This window comes from Oryctolagus cuniculus, chromosome 5, assembly GCF_964237555.1.
Source record: "Oryctolagus cuniculus chromosome 5, mOryCun1.1, whole genome shotgun sequence".
Classification (NCBI taxonomy): Eukaryota; Metazoa; Chordata; class Mammalia; order Lagomorpha; family Leporidae; genus Oryctolagus; species Oryctolagus cuniculus.
Genome location: NC_091436.1, coordinates 60432271 through 60456034, shown reverse-complemented (window position 1 = coordinate 60456034; position 23764 = coordinate 60432271). Strand labels below are relative to the sequence as shown.

The 23764-nt window shown below is 42.4% G+C and overlaps 1 protein-coding gene across 2 annotated transcripts in view; it reads left to right on the top strand.

Moving 5' to 3' along the window:
* The window catches only part of SLC16A10 (solute carrier family 16 member 10), a 133838-nt gene that overhangs the window by 78285 nt on the left and 31789 nt on the right, over window positions 1–23764 (top strand). For both annotated transcript variants that reach the window (XR_007923205.2, XM_002714902.5), the window contains exons 2-3: window positions 10667–10811; window positions 14793–15246. Coding sequence is in view for 1 of the 2 variants with exons in the window: in XM_002714902.5 (XP_002714948.1) it covers window positions 10667–10811; window positions 14793–15246 (599 nt within the window). In the remaining variant the exon portion in view is untranslated. The remainder of the gene's footprint in view (window positions 1–10666; window positions 10812–14792; window positions 15247–23764) is intronic.

Genomic DNA, 23764 nt, shown 5'->3' with positions numbered 1-23764 from the left:
GGATTTGTCTTTTTCTCCCTTTAGTTCTGTCCTTTTTTATTTGATGTGTTTGTGTTTACATCCATTTTTTGTTAATTTTCAACCTAGATTCATTTCTTTTTTTAATTAGGCTTATTGAGGTATAATTGACATATACCAGTGTACTTAAAAAAAGTTTGTGGAAATATTATGAAAAAACTATAGATTTCAAAATTTTTGTGCTGAAAGTAATCTTAATTTTCAAATCCAATTTCCCACACAAGTTTTTTAAGTACCATCATAAAACAGACTGCATGTTTAAGGTCTAAATTTTGATGAGTTTTGACACATGTCACCACCAGTGAAACCATGATCATGGTCAAACACGGTCAAGGTAATGAACGTGTCCATTGCCTTCCAGAAGTCTCATTATTCTCTTTGGTAATGCCTCTCTTCTCCTCACCAAACACTGAAATTCTCCTGTCACTATAGATTAATTTGTATTTGTATAAATAGAATCATACTGTATATACTCCTTTTTAGTTTGGATTCTTTTATTGAACATAATTACTTTGATATTATCTATGTTGTGATTATCAATAATTCATTCCTGTTTATTGTTGGGTAGTAAATATTCCATTATACGATGCAGCATGATTTGTTTATTCAGTTACTATTTTAAAGATTTTAAACTTAATTGAAAGGTAGAGTACAGAGAGAGAAAGAGAGAGATCTCTTCCATCCAGTGGTTTACTTCCCAAATGGCCACAATGGCCAGGCTGGTCCAGGCCGAAGCCAGGAGCCAGTAGCTTTATTTTTGTCTCTCATGTGGGTGCAGGGGCCCAAGGACTTGAGCCATCTTCTGCTGATTTCTCAGGTGCATTAACAGGGAGCTGGATCAGAAGTGGAACAGTCAGGACTTGAACCAGTGTCCCTAATGGATGCTGGCATCACAAGCAGTGGCTTTACCCACTGTACCACAATATCAACCACTCTTTAAACACATTTTTAAAAAGATTGCTTATCATGTAGTAATTATGCACATCTATGGAGTACAGTGTGAAATTTCAACAAATGCACACAATGTGTACTGATCAAATCAAATTGATAACATTTCCCTCTGCTTGTCTTAATTCTGTAGCCTTCTAGCTCTTCTGTTTGTTCATAAAATGTATAATAGGGTGTTGCAAACTATACTCACCCCACTGTGAGCTTGTCTGGTGCCCATTATCCAACCTCTTTCTAGCCCTTCCCTTACCCCTTTCATCCTCTAGCATTCTGTATTAATCTGGATTGAAGCTTGGTACCAGGTATGTAATTTGCATAGCTTTTCTCCCAGTTTGTGGTTTGTGTTTTCATTCTCTTAAAATTGTCTTTCAAAGGGAAGTTTTTAGTTTTGATGAAGTTAGCTTGTGAATTTTTTTTTTTTTTTGTATGGACTGTGTTTCTGATGTTGCACCTAATGAATCCATGCCAAAAATCACAAATATTTTCTTCATTGTTTTCTTTAGAAGTTTAAAGATTTTCATTTCACATTTAGGGTCCAGTGTCTATTTTGAGGTCAGTTTTTTAGTATGGAGTGAGGTAGGGGTCAAATGTCATTACTTCCTGTGTTTCTGAAATTCTGTTATTAGGCGTGTGTGTGTTTACAGTTGTTAGAGCTTCCTGATCCCTTGCCATTTTTACCATGATGAAATATTCCTCTTTGTTTCTAGTAACACTTCTTGTCTGATGTCCTTGTCCTCTGAATATTATTGGGGTTATGCCAGCCTCCTTAGGGCTAATATTTACTTGAGCTATGTTTTCTCATATTTTTATTTTAAATTCATTTGTGTCTCTGTATTGAAACTGCATCTCGGGGCCGGCACTGTGGCAGAATAGGTTAAGCCTCTGCTGGCAGCACCAGCATTCCATATGGGTGCCGGTTCAAGTCCTGGCTGCTCCACTTTTGATCCAGCTCCCTGCTAATGGCCTGGGAAAGCAGTGGAGGATGGCCCAAATGATATCGGGAATGACCCCCTAAAATCTATACGAAAATGTGGCCCCTTAAAGTTCCCCAGAAGCGCCATCTGGGATGCCACATATGCTACTGGAATTTGGGGTGCCATATGATATCACCATATGCTTATTAATAAATCCCCAATATTAATAAGCCTGAGAGGGTTCTTGCCTAATATTTAGAGAAGAATTCTAAATACCAGCATCCATAAACCAGGTACATGGTACATTAGTGTGAAGGGTGCATAGGAAAGTGAGGGCTTTAGTTCAGTTTAAAGAGGGGACAATCTGGAAACTAGGGTAGCGTCCATACCAAGCAGAGAGCAGGCCAAAAGCCACGTGCAGCAAGCGCCTTGAGCTGCTACCCACCACTCATCACCAGCAGCAAAGCAGAGCTGCTCCTTGCCTTTTATATATTTTTCACAGGGGAGTGGCTTGTGGGCAGGTGGGTGCTCAGGTATGGTCAGGTAGAGCATGATGTCACACGGGGGAATGGTGAGGGTATCAGGTAGGGTGTGAGGTCACACAGGGGTGTGGCAAAGGCGTGGTCTTCCAGCTCATAAACCTAATCAGTTTTAGTCTGTCTACTTCATTCCCCCCTCAGAGACTCCAGATCTTAATCTTAAGGGGATGTTTATGGGCGTCGAGTCACCATCTTCTGTAGCTGCTTCCTGCTTATTAGGGGTGCAGACCCTGCCTGTTCTCGGTCCAGAAGTCTGCCTATCTCATCTAATGAGTTCACTTCACGAGCTGGAGCTCTTTCAGTCACCGCCATCATCTGTGTCCCCTGCATGGTCATCATTATTCTCAGAAGTTGCTGGGTTCTGAAACTTACAAGTTTGTAAATCACCATGAGCAAGATTGGAATAACCCCAAGTGCAACTGGTGTGCCCCTTAAAATGGAAAAAAAAAACATGTCTAGCCATCTCCCAGACAGTAGGTGGTGAGAGATTACCCATATGCAAACTGTAAAACCATTTAACTTGAGCATGGAGGGCTTTGATGTCCTTTTCTGGGAACATACTATTATTTGAGTAAAGGTGGCAGATCCCGTTGAGCACTGCACACATGCCCCCTTGTTCTATTAACATGAACTCTAGGGCCTGTCTATTGTCCATAACTACCCTGGACAGGGAGTCTACTGAAATCAGAGCTTGCTGTAGAAGCCATCCTGAAGTGTAGGCCAGATTACCCAGAGCTAAGGTCAGGTTCTTAAAGTCGGTTTCGTAAAACTCTTCTGGGCTGTCCCTCTTTACCGCTGAGGAACCCACTAAGGAGTCCTTCTGCCAATAATAGCACCCAGAAAGAATCAAAAGAGGTATGTACATCAGGTGGGCACTGAATTGCAACATTTTGACGTGGCTAGGACAAGAGTTCTACTTATCTTTCTGCCTTTTGAAGAGGTATTTTTATTTATTTATTTTTTTGACAGAGTAGACAGTGAGAGAGAGAGAAAGGTCTTCCTTTTCTGTTGGTTCACCCCCCAATGGCTGCTGCAGCCAGCGCACCTTGCTGATTCAAAGCCAAGAACCAGGTGTTTCTCCTGGTCTCCCATGCGGGTGCAGGGCCCAAAGACCTGGGCCATCCTCCACTGCACTCCCGGGCCATAGCAGAGAGCTGGCCTGGAAGAGGAGCAACTGGGATAGAATCTGGCGCCCCAACCGGGACTAGAACCTGGTGTGCTGGCGCCTCAGGTGGAGGATTAGCTTAGTGAGCCGTGGCGCCGGCCTTGAAGAGGTATTTTAGATCTTCAATTGGCTCACAGGAATAAGCAGATGTATCTGTTGGATCCACCTGTGGAGACTCAAGAGGTAGAGGTTTAATCCTTGACAAATGTACCCAGCTTGGAACTCCCTGTAATTTTACTGAAGGAGGCATGCTCAGCAGTACTCGGTAGGGCCTCTTCCACTGGGGCTGTAACTAGTCTGAGGGAAAACCTTACTTCCAGGTCTTTAATAAGACCAAGTTCCCTGGGGAGATAGGCTGCTCACGAGCCTCAGGGTCTGGCGCCAGAAGGACCTTGTTGCCATACTTTACGAGAGCCTTTTGTATCTGGCCTAAGTTAATAATGTACTTTATTTGATCTTGCACTTCTGAATCAAAGAGGATGTCAGAGGTGAGGAAAGGCCTTCCTTCGAGTATCTCATAGGGGCTAAGCTTTAAGGCAGTTTTAGGTGCCATTCTCATCCTGAGAAGAGTAATTGGCAACAGTTTGAGCCACGTTTCTGAGGTCTCCTGGCAAAGCTTGGCCAGAATTCTTTTAAGGCTATGATTAGCCTTTTCAACTTTACCTGATGACTGAGACCTCCAAGAAGTATGGAGGTGGTAAGAAATTTCTAGAGCAGTGGCTACCTGCTGCGTTATTCTAGATATAAATGAAGGTCCATTGTCACTCTGGAGAGACCGTGGGAGTCCAAAGCATGGCACGATGTCTTTCAACAAGGCCTTAGATACCTCGTGTGCTTTCTCCGTTCGAGTCAGAAAGGCTTCTATCCATCTTGTAAAAGCATCAATAAAGACTAGAAGGTACCTATAATTGTTTGTTGGGGACATTATGTCGATATCGTATAAGGATTTGGCACAATGGGATGGATTGGAATAACTGCCTCATTAACCGCTCTAAGGTCTTGGACCATCCTATATTCTCCATTGGCTTTAAGACTGGCAGGATGAGGGTGTTACAGGGGGATTGACAAGGTACCAAAAGTCCATGTTTGAGAAATTTTTTAATTAAGGGCTGGAGTCCCTTTCTAGCTTCTGGCTTCATTGGGTACTGGCGTTGATGAGGAAATGCATTCTTATCCTTTAAGAGAACCTTGATGGGTGTGGCCTCTATGGCCCACCCTGGAATTCCTTGATCCCAAACTTAGGGATCTATTCTCTCCTTTATTTCAGCAGGGATATAATCTAGACTACGACTTGTTTCAGTAGTTGCCAGCATCATAATGAATGTTTTAGGTATCAGGGAAGTTAACCTTAAAGAGGCTCCGAGGGACGATAATAAGTCCCTTCCAAGTAAGGGAGTTGGGCACTCTGGCATAACTAAGAACTGGTGTGCAACCAGTATATCTTCTATCTGATGTACTAAGGGTAAGGTAAATCTCTGGAATCGAGGCTTCCCATCGACCCCACAACAGTACAGCTCTTAAGGGAAAGTGGTCCAGCATGGGAAGTGAGCACAGAGTAAGTGACTCCTGTGTCAATTAAAAAATTAACATGCTTACCTGCAGCCTCAGTGGTCACCTACAGCTCTTGGTGCGAGATGTTAATCTCTTTAGGAGGCTTCAAGGTCCCTAGGTCCCATCACTGTTCAGAGGAAGCCATAAGTGGAGCGGGAGACCCCCTCTCCCTTTGGAGAAGAGGACAGTCCCTTCTCCAATGCTGATCCTTTTGGACTGGGGACATGCCCTGGGAGGGGGCCTGGAAAAAGGACAGTCCTTCTTCAAGTGTCCTTGCTGGTCACATCTGTAGCACCTCCCTTCCATTGCAGGACTTCCCCTGGGCTGACTCCAAGGTTGCGGTGAGCAAGATTCAGCCATCGCCATCTGATGAGCCTGTGGTCAGGTTTTAGCCTGTCTACTTCACAAATACTTGTGTCCCTGTACCATGTGGGAGACCCAGAAGAAGCTTCTGGCTTCAGATGGGCCCAGCTCCAGGTGTTAACGGCCATTTGGGGAGTGAACCAGTGAATGGAAGACCTCTCCCTGTCACTGTCACTCTGCCTCTCAAATAAATGAATAAATCTTAAAAAAATAAAAAAGAAACTGCAGCTCTTCTAACAGGATATAATGCATCTTGCTTTTTTGTTTTTTAAATCTAGCCAGACCATCTTTGCCATTGGATTGGACTCTTCAGTTTGTTTTTACTTAATGTAACAGTTGGTGTGGTCATATTTGGGGCTGCCATTTTATTACTTGTTTTCTATTTGTCTCATCCGTCTTTTTTTTTTTTTCTTTCCTGCTGTTTTTTTGTTTTCTCCCTGTCTGCATCAATTCTAATTCCCCCATTAGTTTTCTAGCTACATCCTTTTGTGTTATTTTTCAGTGTTTCCTCTAGCAATTACCATATGTATCTTTATGCTATTCCATTCTATTTTAAATTAACATAAAATTGCTTCAGGTAAAATGGAGGGGCTTTGCAACAGTATATGAGGATACTTTAAAAAGTTTGTGGGAAATTGGCCGGCGCCGCGGCTCACTAGGCTAATCCTCCACCTTGCGGCGCCGGCACACCGGGTTCTAGTCCCGGTCGGGGCGCCGGATTCTGTCCCGGTTGCCCCTCTTCTAGGCCAGCTCTCTGCTGTGGCCAGGGAGTGCAGTGGAGGATGGCCCAAGTCCTTGGGCCCTGCACCCCATGGGAGACCAGGAAAAGCACCTGGCTCCTGGCTCCTGCCACCGGATCAGCGCGGTGCGCCGGCCGCAGCACGCCTCCGCGGCGGCCATTGGAGGGTGAACCAACGGTAAAAGGAAGACCTTTCTCTCTGTCTCTCTCTCTCTCACTGTCCACTCTGCCTGTCAAAAAAAAAAAAAAAAAAGTTTGTGGGAAATTAAAAGGTAAGCTTATTTTGGTGCAAAAATTTTTTCAAAGTTGAATTCAAAGGAAATATAATTTAAAAAATCATGGAAAAATTAGTATTATGCAAAACTACACATGGATTTCAGAAATTTTTGCATCATAATAAATGCATATTCTAATTCCATTCCCACAAACTATTTGATGTGACTCGTATGTGTGTGTATATAGTGTTACAATTTTTCTTCAAACAGTAATTTAAAGTAATTCTGTGAAGAAATTATGAGGAAAGAGTGTATGTGTGTGTGTGATGAAAGAGTGTGGCATGCATGGGTGTGATTGTATGTATGTGGTATGTCTGTGATGAGTGTGTGTGTGGTGTGCATGTGTGGTATGTGTGGGTTGTATGTATGTACTGTCTAGTCTGTGTGTGTGCTAATTCTTCCTTTGTACCCAACTTGCCAACTTGTGTTATTTCCCTTCCCCTGAAGAACTTTCTTTTGTATTCCATATCTCCCAGTGACATATTCTCTCAGTTTTTATCATCTAAAAGCAATCCTTATTTTGCCTTCACTTTTGAAGTCTAGGTAGTTAGGCTTTTCTACTCTTCCAGCTTTTGAATATGACAGTTCCAGTACCTTCCATTTCCCATTGTTTTTGATAAGAGGCTAACTGTTGATAGCATCCTTGTTCTTTGTTTGGTTGTTTTTTTTTTAACAGGCAGAGTGGACAGTGAGAGAGAGAGAGACAGAGAAAAAGGTCTTCCTTTGCCGTTGGTTCACCCTCCAATGGCCGCCGCGGCTGGTGTGCTGTAGCCGGTGCACTGTGCTGATCTGAAGCCAGGAGCCAGGTGCTTCTCCTGGTCTCCCATGCGGGTGCAGCGCCCAAGCACTTGGGCCATCCTCCACTGCACTCCCGGACCACAGCAGAGAGCTGGCCTGGAAGAGGGGCAACCGGGACAGAATCCGGTGCCCCAACTGGGACTAGAACCCAGTGTGCTGGCGCCGCAGGTGGAGGATTAGCCCATTGAGCCACGGTGCTGGCCGTTAGCATCCTTGTTCTACCTGGGTGTAGTGTTTCCGTTTTCTTTGGCCTATTTCTGAATCGTCTTTTGGCATTCTGCAGTTTGGCTATGACAAGCTTAGGACTGTCTTCTAAGTATATACCCTACTCTGGGTTCTTTGAATTTCTTGGATCTGTACGTTAAACTTTTCCACAAAATTTGTGATTTTTTTGGCCTATTATTTTGTTACATATTTTTTTTTTCCTTTCTCTTTGTCTCCTCTTTTGAGACTTCAGTTACATTTATATTGGACCTCTTAATTTTGTCCCACAGGTCTCTAACATTTTGTTCATCTTGTTTACTGTTTTTCCCTCTGATCTTTGGATTGGGCAATTTCTCTATTTTCAAGTTCCCAGACTGTTTCATCTCCAGTATGCTAAGTGAGCTTGTTGAATGCATTTCTAAGGTGTTCTACATGTAATTTCTATATTTCCATTCTTTTGTAGTTTCCATTTCACTGTTGAGATTCTTTGTTTATTCATTAAGGCCACTTTTTACCTTTAATTCTTTGGAAAATATTATTCTCTAATTCTTCCCACATATTTGTAAGGGATTTTGAGATCATTGCCAAATTCAGCAGTACATTTAGACTCAGTTTATTTTTTATTATTTTTTAAAGATTATTTATTTGAAAGGCAGAGTTACAGAGAGGCAAAGAGAGAGAGAGAGAGAAAGGTCTTCCATCCGCTGGTTCACTCCCCAGATGGCCACAATGGCCGGAGCTACGCCCATCTGAAGCCAGGAGTCTCCTCTGGGTCTCCCACATGGGTGCAGGGGCCCAAGGACTTGGGCCATCTTCTGCTGCTTTCCCAGGCCACAGCAGAGAGCTGGATAGGAAGTGGACAGCCAGGACTTGAACCGGCGCCTATATGGGATGCCAGCACTACAGACTGGGGCTTTAACCCTCTGCACCACAGTGCTGGCCCCTAGACTTAGTTTATATTGATTGGTTTCTTTGCATGTCTTATAACTTTGGGTTAAAATTGGCATATTGTCGATATTTGAAACAACCCTGATTGTGTTGTGTTCTTCAAGGACTACCATATTTTTCTTCCTAACAGACAGCTTGCTTTGGTTCACTATATTCTGCTGCTAGTGCTTGTTCTATATTTTTCATATTTGATATGGCAGTAAATAAAATCTATCGCATTTTACCATGTAAAAGTGTTTCTTTCTTGAAAGTACCTTGACTTAGATGCAATATAAGTAGATGCTCCTGGATTTCTTTTTCTTTTCTTCTCCTTCTCTCTCTTTTCATTTTATTTGAAAAACAGTGTGCAAGATGTTGAGAGAAGGAGAACCTTTTTTTTTTTTTTTTAAAGATTTACTTACCCATTTGAAAGGCAGAGTTAAAGAGAGGCAGAGGCAGAGAGAGAGAGCTCCTCCATCCATTGGTTAACTCTCCAGATGGCCGCAACAGCCGGAGCTGGGCTGATCAGGAGCCAGGAGCTTCTTCCAGGGGCCCAAGGACTTCATCTCCACTACCTTCCCAGGCTACAGCAGAGCCAGATAAGAGGAGCAGCTGAGACCCGAACCAGTGCCCACATGGGACAGCAGCACCGCAAGGCAGCGGCTTCACCTGCTAAGCCACAGTGCCAGCCCTGAGATCTATCTCTTCTGTCTATTCTGGTTCACTCTCCATATGCCTATAACAACCAGGGCTGGACCAAGCCAAAGCCAAGAGCCTAGAACTTAATCTGGGTCTCGGGGCAGGCGCTGTGGCACAGCAGATTAAAGCCCTGGCCTGAAGCGCCAGCATCCCATATGGGTGCCTGTTCTAGTTCTGGCTGCTCCTCTTCCAATCCAGCTCTCTACTATGGCCTGGGATAGCAGCAGAAGGTGGTCCAAGTCCTTGGGCCCCTGCACCCACGTGGGAGACCCAGAAGAAGCTCCTGGATCCTGGCTTCAGTTCAGCGCAGCTCCAGTTGTTGTGGCCGGCTGGGGAGTGAACCAGCAGATGGAAGACCTCCCTCCCTCCCTCCCTCCCTCCCTCCCTCCCTCTCTCCCTCTCTCTGTAACTCTTTCAAATAAATAAAATAAATCTTTTTTTTTTTTTTAAATCCGAGTCTCCCATGTGGGTGACAGGGACCCACATACTTGAACCATCACCTGCTGCCTCACTATATGCTTTTAAATTTCCCTATGTAGTATTCTATTTAGTGTCAGCACTTTACTTAATTGTAAAAGTGCTTTTATGTAAAAATAGGTGTTAGGATGTTTTTCTTCTAGTTTGCCTTGTTTTAATATTAGATTATTACTTAAACATGATAGATGAATAACCTTTTCTCAATATGATTAAATTATTGCAGATTGAAGAAAAGTTTATATACTGTAATAGACAAAAAAAATTGTTTACTCTTGTCAAGCACACCCACACTCTGGACGGCTGTGCAGACTTTGGGTTGGGTTGTGTGCTAACTTATTTGGTCAGTCAGCCTCTCCCTGCTGCTCATTTCTGAATTCCCACCGCCAGCATCTAAATCAAGATGGTCCTGTTTGCGCATTCTTGTCACTGTGTTTTGTTTTCAGGTAACAGTTTTCTTTCTGGTAAGGGAAAAAAATAGAGATGGCTAGTTGAAGAATATATATAATTTAAATAACTTAAGATGTAATAAGACAAATAATGAAATTAAATTGTTACTATGATAAAGCTCCATTTGGACCAACTTATTAAGAAATGATAATTTGGGGAATGACATTGTGGCACATTGGGGTAAGCTGACATTCAAGACTCAGTCATCTCATATCAGAGTGCCAGTTTGAGGCCCACTTGCTCTGTTTCCAATCCAGCTCCCTACTAATTGTGCTTGAGAAAGCAGTGGAAGATGGCCCAAGTGCTTGGGTCCTTGCCACCCATATGGAAGAACCAGATGGAGTTTCAGTCTTGACACCAGCCTGTGGAGTGAACCAGTGGGTAGAAATCTCTGTCTCTCTCTGTCTCTTTGTCTCTTTCGCTGTCTCCCACCTACCCTGTTACTCTGCCTTTCCAATAAATAAGTGTTTAAAAAATAAATGATCATTTGCATAGTATATGGGTTTACTTTCCTTGCTAAGGAAATTGAGTACTAAGACTTTGTATTCTGTAGAACAAGCACAAATATCATTTACCATGTCCTTTTTCCCTCTCTTTTACAGCATGGGTAGGTTCTCTCTCCATGGGGATGATTTTCTTTTGCTGCCCTATCGTCAGTGTCTTCACAGACATATTTGGTTGTCGGAAAACAGCCGTCGTGGGTGCTGCCGTTGGGTTCATTGGGCTCATGTCTAGTTCTTTTGTAAGGTAAGGACTTGGTTTCTTTGTGTTGTTTTTCAAGAACTGTTAGACACCTTCCTGTTTGCCTTTCAGAAATTTTACTCTTTTTAAGAGTGGAGCCTGCAAGTTGCTTAAAACTTGAACCAGCACTTCTGGAGGGCACTGTTGCCCATAGCAGCAAATCAGCTTGAGGATTTGAGTATTTGCTTGCAATGCTAACTAACTTCTTTTTTTATAGAAAACTTTTACTTAATAAATATAAATTTTGAAAGTACAACTTTTGGATTATAGAAGTTTTCAACCCCATAACCACCCTTCCACCTGTAAACTATCCCATCTCCTACTCCCTCTCCCATTCCATTCTTCATTAAGATTCACTTTTAATTATCTTTATATACAGATCAACTTAGTATATACTAAGTAAAGATTTCAACAGATTGCACCCACACAGGCACACAAAGTATAAGGTACTGTTTGAAGACTAATTTTACCGTTAATTTCCATAGTACAATACATTAAGGATAGAGGTCCTACATGGTGAGCAAGTGCACAGTGCCTCCTGTTATTGATTTAACAATTGACACTCTTATTTATGACGTCAGTAATCACCCAAGGCTCTTGCCATGAGCTGCCAAGGCTATGGAAGTCTCTTGAGGTCACAAACTCTGACCTTATTTAGACAAGGCCATAGTCAACATAGAAGTTCTCTCCTCCCTTCAGAGAAAGGTACCTCCTTTTTTGACGGCCCCTTCTTTCCACCAGGATCTCACTCACAGAGATCTTTCATTTAGGTCATTTTTTGCCAGTGTCTTGGCTTTCCATGCCTGAGAAACTCTCGTGGGCTTTTTAGCCAGATCCGAATGCCTTAAGGGCTGACTCTGAGGCCAGAGTAATGCTAACTAACTTCTACATCAGTCAGGATACATGTGCTTCCTAGAGCCAAGAAAAATGTTTCTCCTTTTGTTCATTTTCTACCCACATAAAAAATCCTAAAAATTCAGGTTATAATAGTGAGTTATCAAAACAGTAGACTTAGTCTTAGGGTCAGCTCAGTCTGAGGCCAATGTAATACAATAAGTGATGTTTTACAGTGGCTGTTTATAGGCTTGATATGAAACATTTATAGTCATAAGATAAAAATTCTGCTATTTGTTCCACGTCAGGTTGAGAAATTTGTACTTAAAACAAAATCCTAAAATTTTCAAACATCATGGCAAAATGGTCAGATGCATCTTACAATAATACTTAATGCCAGTGTACTTTCCCTGTGTCTATAAGAAAAGATGTGGTATACTGAGGAGGGACTAGCTGCAAATGTGCTGATGGGCACAGCCCTGTATGAAACACCTCTCTCGCCCGCGTTCTCCTGAGTGCTTACAGCAGTCCTCAACTAGAGATGCACTAGATTAATATGGAGCCCTGGCTCAGAGGAGATCATTAACAAGAAAACCTCTGCAGGTTGTTTCCATCCTCTGTCTCTGTGTTAGTGGTTTATCTTCATTTTCCTGTCTCTTTCCCTTCCTTAGCTGTCTTCATGCTGCTGTAGTCGAAAAACATTATTGAGGTTGTTGGGGGGGGGTCAAAGTTGGCATTTCTTATTCCACCTTTACTCATTTTTTAAATACTTGGGATTTAATAAACAGTTTTTGGTTACACTCATTTGATGGTGCACCCCAGCCCTTCCTGAGCTCCAAAATGACCCTCTTTCTTTCATTATCTGATTCATCTAACTTAAATTTTTCTATTTGGATTTTGGAAAATTTTATTTATTTCTTGATAGAAAATATTCTCTTTACTTTTATGCTTTTTCTTAAATTTTTTTTGAGAAAAAAATTTTATTTGCAATAAGAATCTGTTGGTTCTGAGATCATTTATTTGTAGCTGTTTCTTACCAGCAATACAACATTGTGCTACAAATGCCTCATTAGATAGTTTATTTGATCTGGTGGCCTCCAGGTATCCCTTTCAGTACCTGGAGTGAATGTAGTGACACTCAGACTGTGGTCTGGAGAGAGGCTTGAGAGGTGGAAAACCTGTGTAACCTTTTCCTCATTTTGGTAAGCAAAATACACATACATGTAACAAGAGGTGTTTTTCAGACTTTCAACCACTGAGGCAAAAACTTAGAAAGTGTATTTTATGTTGTGACTCAGATTTTGACTCTCCTCTCCCAAAGAGACTCTGAAACCAGATTTACCTTACTGCTTGTAATGTTCTCGTGTTTTCTATTCCATTCTGTGTTTTCAACATGCTAGCCAGAGGCTCACCACATTGTAGAGTGGTGCACTGGAGCAAGAGGAAGTGTGGTGTAAATTCCTTCTCCAGCACCTCTGGTCTCCCTCGGGTACACATGATTGGTACCCCATAGCCTTGCTGATTTGCTGGGCACTTCTTCAGTTGTTCAACGGCAACAACCTAGGTCATTTGCAAGTGAAAACGCAACTAGAGCAGGGAGAGTTCCATGACAGCGCCCCGCTCCTGCACTCTACTCTGCAGGGAGACACAGTGCCAGTCCTGCCTGTGCCTAACACTTACCAGCATGCACAGGAGAACACTGGTGATTTACAGCTGATAGCATTATAACATGGTGGTAGGACGGGGTGGCAGTTGATGTGCATGATCATGCTGTTTCAGGATTTTTTAATATATCCTTTGAAGAAAGCACAGAAAGATATAATAGGTTTTTGATATTCCCTTAACATTTCTAAATAAAAAACAAATAAATTGCAGTTGTCCGGAAACACTACTGATGTGGGAGAACTGATGCAGAAAATGTTTTGTTTTATATTCTTAGTATTTGGATAGATGTCTTGTTTCTGTAGGGAGAATAACTTGAAGAGTAATTTGAAAGCAGAACCACATTTCAGTTTTTTCCCCCAGCAAATACCTGATGCCTAGCAGGCGATCAGAGCAAGGTGTGTGAGGCTTATCTGGTCAAACCTAGAAGTAACTGGAGCCTGATGTTCAGTCAATGCTGGCTGTGGATTAGAGAGGGATGCGGCTCAGAGAGGGCATTGCCAACATGCCTGAGTTTTATCAGAGTCTAGGTTTCCTTGTGATTACTCCACATATTGCTAGACTAGCACTATTGTCCAAAATGTAATTATTAACCAACATTATCTCTGTTAGTTTCTAATAAATTATTTGCCTTTACTACTGAAAAATAACCTTCTGAATTGGGCTGTTCAAAAATTTTAAGCTTTCTTTTACTCTAAATTGTTTCAAAGAATGTAATGATGGGACCATTTACTTTCCTAAGAGATGTGCAGTTAAGTTTTTGGTTAAGTGGGAAAATTCTTTGATTCTCTATTATTTTGAGACTGACATAACTGTAAAGCTTACATAGTATCGTTAATGATGAATACTTAATTCAACCTTTCTGCAATCAGAATATGATTTCTTGTTATCTTGCACAACTCTTGGAACAGCGCAGTACAGGGCGAAGGTTAGTCTGCAGCCCTTAGGCCAGCAAAAATGAGGCACAACTGTTCCCCTGTGCGTAACCTTCATGAGAAAATACCAAATGCAGGTTTTTCTCGTGCTAGATTGCTTAGTCAGCACCTGGGAAAACTCCAGGAAGCAATGGTTTCTCATAGTTAAACTCTAATTTCTTAGAAACTTTTCTTGAGACCAGGGTTTTTGTTTGTCAGTTTAATCACTGTTGATCTCACTGAGGCCCTTCCTGGCACCAACTTTTGTTTCCGAGCTGTGAAGAGCACAGTTCCTGCCCAGAGCTGTGTGGTTCACCTGAAATCCATGGCAGGAGAAAGAGGATCAAAATCACTGATGTCCTTAGTGGTCATTTCTCACACTTCGACATTAAATTAAAATATTTTTAGTGCTGCATTCTTGATTTATTACGGTTCCCCCCTCTGTTTTTGATTTATTTTATTTGTGGAACATATGTTGATGAACTGAAACCCACTTGTACTTTATGTAATTTTTATTCCACTAAGCACAGGAGACAAATAATGAAAGCCACTCTCCATCTTTTTCGTCCTTATACAGTTCCATCGAGCCTCTATACCTTACCTATGGGATCATATTTGCCTGCGGCTGCTCCTTTGCGTACCAGCCTTCCTTGGTCATTTTGGGACACTATTTCAAGAAGCGCCTTGGACTGGTGAATGGCATTGTCACAGCTGGCAGCAGTGTCTTCACAATTTTGCTACCCTTGCTTTTAAGGGTTCTGATCGATAAACTGGGCCTCTTTTACACACTGAGGGTCCTCTGCATCTTCATGTTTGTTCTCTTTCTGGCTGGTTTCACTTACCGACCTCTTGTTCCCAGTGCCAAAGAAAAAGAGAGTGAAAGTAGCCGATTCTCCCTCTTTTCAAGGAGAAGGTTCAGCCCTCCAAAAAAAATTTTCAATTTTGCCATCTTCAAGGTGACAGCTTATGCAGTGTGGGCAGCTGGAATACCAATTGCACTTTTTGGATACTTTGTGCCTTACGTTCACTTGGTGAGTACCCATCTCCAGCATTGTGGGTAGTGGATATTTCTCATTCCACATGTGAAAACTTCTTAGAAGAACAAGATTAGGTGGAAGCTGACCCCAAACATTTCCCTTGTGGATTCTTGAAATTAAAGGTCTCTAAGGACAAAGTTAGCACATCCATCAGATTGCTAAATGAAGCAATAATGATAATTTCTCTCTTTTTTTTTTTTTAAAAAAGGAAGGCTAAAATCTTGGAACAAATTGCATCAATGTAATAGATCACTTTTTCTAGAAGTGGCCTGCTAATTTTAATCAAGGGCAAAGCTATGCAGTGATTGTAATTATTTTTCAACAGGGTATGCTGAAATTAGGTAATTGGCAAAAAAGCCATTGGCTTCAACACAAAGAAGCATTACGTCTACTTATGGGACCCTTCTGGGGAAATAGGAGTTCCACCCAGAGGAACATATGAGAAATGTTAAGTATGTTCTTAATGAGGGAAGAAGCTCATGTTTCTTAGGAAATTATGATCTCAAGTACTCAAGCAATTTATATTGTTTATTTCTAATTCAAAGGCAAAACTCAGCCTCTTTGTACTGAGACCATAAGGGGCGATTGGAGTGTTTGCCTTGTCAAAATCTGCTCAGTAGTGCTCACTCTCTGTCTCTCTCTCTCTGTCTCTTAACTTTTGTGGTTAAAGCTGTGTTCATAGTTCAACATAGCTGATAAATGATGAACAAAAGTGATACCAGAATATTTTTCTTGTGTGTGTGTTTACGTATGTGGACTTTTTCTGGTTTACATTCTACTTTTGAACATTTGGTGAAAGTTGGTGAAAGCAATTAAAGAATTACTAGGCTCACAAAGGGTGAATATATAAATGGGCAGCTGGTATACCAATTGCAGTTTTTAGATATATATATATGATATATATTTTATATGTGTATATTTATATAAATATTTATTATGTAAACTATATATTAATGTATAAATTATGTATTATATATTCTATATAAATAATATGTGTAAATCATCAAGCCTTAGTGGGTGGCTGTGCTTAATTCAGATTTTCCAAAGGCCAAGGAAATATAAAGAGACAGTAGACATATCCTGTATCTAAGAATAATTTTAATTTCTCAGTTCTTTTTTTCTTCTTGCCAGGGGAGTTGAGAAAGCAACATGGAAAGGGGCCAGCACAGTGGATTAAGCCACCAGCATCCTACATTATAGTACTGATTCAAAACCTGACTTTTCCACTTCTGATCCAGCTCCCTGCTAATGCACTTGAGAAAGCAGTCAAGGATGGCCCAAATACTTGGGCTTCTGCCACTTGCTGCCTGGAGTTCAGGCTCCTGGCTTTGGCCTGACCCAGCCTTGGCCATCTGGGGAGAGAACCAGTGGATGGAAGATCTCCCATTACAGCCCTGTCACTCTGTCTTTCAAATAAATGAATGAATCTTCAAAAAATATCAACTCGGGGGAGTTCTGTGGCTTTGTAGGTTAAACCTCTGCTGCGGTGCTTGCATCCCATATGGGTACTGGTTTGTGTCTCAGCTGCTCCTTTTCCTATCCAGCTTTCTGCTTATGACGGGGGAAAGCACTGGAAGATGGCCCAAGTGCTTGGTCTCCTGCACTCATGTGGGAGACCCAGAAGACGCTCATGGCTCCTAGCTTCAGATCAGCCCAGCTTCAGCCATTGTAGCCATTTGGGGAATGAACCAGAGAAAGCAAGACCTCTCCCCGCCCCCGCCTTTTGTCTGTAACCCGCCTCTCAATAAATAAATCTTTTTTAAAAATAAATAAAATCAACTGGTATGACCAGTAGGGAGACATGGGGAAGGACTAGGGTTTAGTATTTATGAGCCCGTTGGCATTTAAATTTTTTTTTTTTTTATTTGAGAAACAGCTCCCATCCAGTGGTTCACTTCCCAAGTGTTTCACGGTGGCTGGTGCTTGGCTGGAACTGGGGCCAGGATTTGCACACTTCATCCAGGTCTCCCATAACGGAGGCAGAAACCCAATTCTTGAGCTGTCACTGCTGCTTCCTCAGGCCTGCATTGGCAGGAAGCTGGAATGAGGAACCAGAGCCAGGAATCAAACCAGGCACTGCAAAGTGGACGTGGACATCGTAACCACTAGGCTAAGTGCCCACTCCCACTTGGCATTTTCCATTCTCTGAGGTACTAGGTAAAATGACCTAGTGTGTGAGTCCTGCCACACATATAGTAAGTGACTACATCCTGATCTGATAGTCCATTTGCATGCTTTTAGGGAGCCCTGTCTGAGCCATGTGAGGCTAATTTTTGTTGGGATATAAATCTACTGTGGGAGGATCAACTTTACCAACCTACCTCTTCCACAGCTTTTGTAGTTAAGAAAACATTTATTGTGTCCTTTCTCAAAGATGAGCAGAAATTATTTTTTTATTTTTAATTTTGTCACTGCAAACTGAATACACAGTGAGAAATCAGTATCTCTCTCTGCTTTGCTAATAGCAGATATGTACCAAAAGGCAAGTGGTAAGTGATTATCTCGTTATATTTACAATTTGTAAAGTAAGTTCACACAAACTACTTCACTTTACCATTACAGTGAACCTGTGCAGGAGGCAAAATAAATAATAATATTCCTCATTTTACAGACTGGGAACAGATCCATCACTAACAGTTGGTAGAGGATTTCCCAGGAATCACATGTCAGTCAACAGCAGGGCATGGTTCCTTCTACCGTGCCTGCCTGGTAGCAACACTAAACTACTCTAGCCCTATTTAATAACATGTTGAACTTCTTCCCTGGATATGCCACCATCTTATTGCGGGTGAAAATGAGTGTGTGCCTAAGGAAATTTGATGAATGTGTTATAGTCTTTTTCTTAAGATAATCAAATTTCTTGATGGGCGAGGAGTAAATAATGATTCAGATACAGATGTATTCAGGAGGCAGTAAATCAGATAGTGCACAGAACAGTGAGGTCTGTGTTCACAAACAGTGCCTTTTTTCTGCTCTTCCTCTTTCTAGGCAAATTGTCTTACAAAATATTGGCATTTCTCATTTGGAATTTTCTTTTTTTTAAAAAAAGTTATTTATTTATTTGAAAGTCAGAGTTACACAGAGAGAGAAAGAGAGAGAGGTCAGGAGGGAGGTCGGGAGGGAGGTCTTCCATCCGCTGGTTCACTCCCCAATTGGCCACAATGGCCAGAGCTGTGCTGATCCAAAGCCAGGAGCCAGGAGCTTCTTCTGGACTCCCATGTGGGTATAGGGGCCCAAGGGCTTGGGCCATCTTCAGCTGCTTTCCCAGGCCATAGCAGAGAGCTGGTTGGGAAGAGGAGCAGCCAGGACTTGAACCGGTGCGCATATGAGATGCTGGCACTGCAGGCGGTGGCTTTATCTGTTCTGCCACAGTGCTGGCCCCTGGGATTTTCATTTTCAAACTCTTAGGATACTGAAAGCCTCATTGTAGAGGAAACACCAGAGAGTTAAATGCCATGCAGGCTGTTTAACTCTTATCTTTGGTGGGTGTGCTGAATTTGTCACTTTGTTGTAATTTAATGTTGGGATTATGGATTCTTAACCCAGACCTCCGGGAATGGAATAAGAGTTTCCTCCTTAGATGGCTCACATCTTCCAAAGACTTCACTGGTGATGATCCGTTCCTACTGAACCTATTAAGTGTAATTGGTAAGGTGTATATAGATTATAAAACATTTTCAAAATTCTCTTATTTAATCTTCACAACAATGCAACATCTGTGGTATATTCTTCTTTCAAAGTTGAGAAGAGACTAAGGCACAAAGAGGTTCAATAGGTTGCTCAAGGTCACAGAGATAGTGACTGATCATTATTAGTACAAGGTAACATTGTCTAGTGGTTTCCAGATGAAGGTTCAGAAGTAAGACAGATCTGGGTTTCAGTCCTGCTTTTGTCCCTTAACTAGTTGCATGACCTTGGTCATCCTCTCTGAGCATCAGTTTTTTCATCTGCAAGCAGAGGTAAACCCAATTTTGCTGACTTGTGAGTCCTAAAGAAAACATATAAAGCATCTACCCCAGTTCTAGCATACAATTGGGATTAATTTTAAGACTATGTGATTGCCAAGTGAGTGGTTTTAAAGAGGAGCTACAGAGGAGTCAAAAGAGACAGATGATGTCCATTTGGAAATGTGGTTTAGAAAACACTTCTTGGCATTGGAGTTGGGCCTTCAGCATGAGGTTTGTGTTACAACTGGATCCCTGATCAACCAGGAAACTAATTTTTTTAACTTTTATTTAATAAATATAAATTTCCAAAGTACAACTTATGGATTACAATAGCTCCCCCCCCCATAACTTCCCTCCCACCCGCAACCCTCCCATCTCCCGCTCCCTCTCCCATTCCATTCACATCAAGATTCATTTTCAATTCTCTTTATATACAGAAGATCAATTTAGTATATATTAAGTAAAGATTTCAACAGTTTGCACCCACACAGAAACATAAAGTGTAGAATACTGTTTCAGTACTAGTTATAGCATTAATTCACATTGAACAACACATTAAGGACAGAGATCCTGCATGAAGAGTAAATGCACAGTGACTCCTGTTGTTGACTTGAGAAATTGACACTCTTGTTTATGGCATCAGTAATCTCCCTAGGCTCTAGTCATGAGTTGCCAAGGCTATAGAAGCCTTTTGAGTTCACCGACTTTGATCTTATTTAGACAAGGTCATAGTCAAAGTGGAAGTTCTCTCCTCCCTTCAGAGAAAGATACCTCCTTCTTTGATGACCTGTTCTTTCCACTGGGATCTCACTCACAGAGATCTTTCATTTAGTTTTTTTGTTTTTTTTTTGCCACAGTGTCTTGGTTTTCCATGCCTAAAATACTCTCATGGGCTCTTCAACCAGATCCAAATGCCTTAAGGGCTGATTCTGAGGCCAGAGTGCTGTTTAGGACATCTGCCATTCTATGAGTCTGCTGTGTATCCCGCTTCCCATGTTGGATCGTTCTCTCCCTTTTTAATTCTATCAGTTAGTATTAGCAAACACTAGTCTTGTTTATCAATTATGAACTGAAATTGATCACTTGGACTAGTGAGATGGCATTGGTACATGCCACCTTGATGGGATTGAGTTGGAATCCCCTGGCATGTTTCTAACTCTACCATTTGGGGCAAGTCAGCTTGAGCTTTCCCAAATTGTGCATCTTCTCCCTCTCTTATATTTAACAGAGATCACTTTTCACTTAAATTTAAACACCTAAGAATAATTGTGTGCTAATTACAGAGTTCAACCAATAGTATTAAGTAGAACAAAAAAAAAAAATACTAAAAGGGATAAAGTATTAAGTTGTACATCAACAGTCAGGACAAGGGCTGATCAAGTCACTGTTTCTCATAGTGTCCATTTCACTTCAACAGGCAGGAAACTAATTTTTCAGCATCTGTCTGTCATCTTTGAGACTCAGAAATACAATGAAGTATTTATATACCTATGCTAAACATTCCAAGCTCTTATTATTTAAATTAAATTTTTTTTCCTTTTCATTTTATTTGAAAAGCAGAGAGACAGAGACTAACGGAGATAAATTTTTCATCTGCTGGTTTACTCCCCAAATGTCTGTAATAGCCATGGCTGGGCCAGGCTGAAGTCAGGAGCCTAGAATTCAGTCCAGGTCTTCCATGCTGGTATTTGGGACCCAAGCACTTGGGCCATCATCTTCTGCTTTCCCAGATGCATTAGCAGGGAGCTGGATCAGAAGTGGGGTAGGAACTCAAACCTGGCAGTCCAGTATGGAATGCAGGCATCTTAAGCAACAACTTAACTGCTACACCAAACGCCTGCCCCTGGTTACTCATTAGATTGTATGTGATGATCTGAGATGGACCATGCAAACTCACTCCGAAAGCGAGGTTTGATGTTTTATCTTTTTGTAATTGACTTTAAAAAAAAAAAAGTTTATGGTCAGGTTGGAGAAATCCGACAGGCTGGAGGGAGAGGGCAAGAGAGGGTGAAAGGAGAGAGATCAAGAGAGCACGTGTGTGGGAAACAGGTCCTGTGTCATTCAGTAGGGAAATTGGAGCAATGAATCCCATTAGGGTAGGGGTGGAGCTGACGCTTGTGGTTGGGCCGTTTGCTCACCTGACATCTAGTGAGCAGGCTGGGCTTAGGACTGGAGCTTACTGTGCAAGATGGCACCACAGATAAGATGGCACCACTTTACTAACATTCTTCCCTTTTGTTTTTTATAAAGGAAGTATTGTGTGGAATTACATCAAACCCAAAAGTCTAGGAGGGGTGGAGGGATGGTGACCCGCCTTTTAGAGCTGACATGGGGCAACCAGTTACTCTCCGCTGGCACGGGTTGATGTCTCAAGCCGCAATCTCCTGGGTGGGGAGCCACGTATATATCCCTGTAGCAGCATTTGGTCCACCGACTGGTTGGTGAAGGCTCTGGTTCCTTCCATTATCACCTCCTGTAAACACTTAAACAGACAAGATAGTATAAAATCCAGGGTGAGAATAGCAGCCAGTGGTCCTAGGAGTGGCATTAACCAAGTGATAAGAGGATTTCCTAGAGGAGAGGAAATGAGGGGGTCTCTTGACCCTAGTGAAGACTGTATGATGGATGTGGTTTTACCTGGCCTGGTTGGTTAACATGTTAACAACACTGGTAAGGTCATTCTGTCTATAGTACCACACCTATTAGGTGATATGGCTTTGGAGACCTCAGATGGCATCAGCTGAGGTCTTAATGGACATAGTGACCTCCTCTTGTAACTATTGGAGTTGTTTTTGGAGTTGGTTGAGATAATGTTGTGGCCTAAAGCTGTTCCTGAGATCACTACTGAGGAGAGGGATCCCAATCAAAACTGGGAGAAAGGCCATGTGTCTCTTGCAGGTGGAGGGGTTTGTCTATAGAAAAAATTCTGAATAACCAAACGTTAAGTGATGGGGAGAGGACCACCAATACACACTGATCAGAAGAAGAGTGATTGATGTAAGAGTAGAGGGTATGGGCCGGCGCTGCGGCTCAATAGGCTAATCCTCTGCCTGTGGTGCCGGCACTCTGGGTTCTAGTTCTGGTTGGGACGCCGGATTCTGTCCCGGTTGCTGCTCTTCCAGTCCAGCTCTCTGCTGTGGCCCGGGAGTGCAGTGGAGGATGGCCCAAGTGCTTGGGCGCTGCACCCGCATGGGAGACCAGGAGGAAGCACCTGGTTCCTGGCTTCGGATCAGCACGGTGTGCCGGCCACAGTGCTCTGACTGTAACAGCCATTGGAGGGTGAACCAGCGGTAAAGGAAGACCTTTCTCTCTGTCTCTCTCTCTCTCACTGTCCACTCTGCCTGTCAAAAAAAAAAAAAAAAAAAAAAAAGAGTAGAGGGTATAATTACAAATGAATGAGGCCCTAAGTGGGCTAGACAGGGTCTAGAACAAAGGACAGAGTCATTATTAAAGACCTAAGAAAGGTGCTGTTTAAACCACGAGCAAGTTTTCCCTTTGATAGGCAAATAGAAAGTGACAGAAGGGGCTTGATAATAATCAGGTGGGCTTTAAGGCCTTGCCAGTTATAAAGCCCAGACCTGTCTGTCTCTTCACATGGGGCAAGTCATGTGAAGAGTAATTGACTTTTTATAATGAAGATGCCTCCTGGAAGTGACTTTTCTTTTAGGCCCATCCACTTAGAATCTCCATTGTAAGGGGACACATCTTAGAGATCAGTCCAGGTGAGGCCTGTATTTCTGAACAGCCATTCCCGGGAGCAGCTGCTCAGCTTTTATGACTCACTCTTTGTGCTGCAAGTTTAGTTTTCTAGGTTCACTTTTTGGTTCTTCCTTGTCCCCCTTTCCTTGGCTTCCAGGACATAGCACTCTTGGCTCCTTCTGTTTCTTTGTTGTAGCTCTTTTTTCTTGCTGACCTCCAAGGGTCAGACTGTCTTACGGCTTGCCCTGTCATCTTTGGCTTCATGCAGTCCACTGCTGGTTTCATCTCATCTCCAAGTTCAAACATCATATGTATGCCTATGACTCCAAGTGTGTATTTCTAGCCCAGACCTTTTTCCTGACTTGCCAGAATTGTGATAAATCCAAGCACCTCACCTACTGAATAGCTCTGCTTGGATGACTGACAGGTGTTTTAAATTTAATGCAGCCGGTGCTGAAGTCCTGATCTTACCTCGTAGGACTTGGTGTGGTCTCAGCCCTTCATATCCCCAGATATGGTTGTTCCATCCCTCTAGTTCAGCATGCCCCAGACCTCAGCCTCATCCTCAGCACCTTTTTCTTTCTTGCTCTTTTTTTTTTCTTTTTCTTTTTCTAGATTTAGTTAGAGGGAGAGACAGAGAGATCTCCCATCTGCTGGTTCACTCCCCAGATGGCTGCAGTGGCTGGAGCTAGGCCAGACCAGAGCCTGGAACTTCTGCTGGGTCTCCTACATGGATACAGCGGCCCAAGTACATGGGCCATGCTCTGCTGCTTTTCCAAGCACATCAGCAGGGAGCTGAAATGGAAGTGGAGCAGCCGGGACTCAAACCAGTGTCCCTATGGGATGCGGACACTGCGGCAGTGACT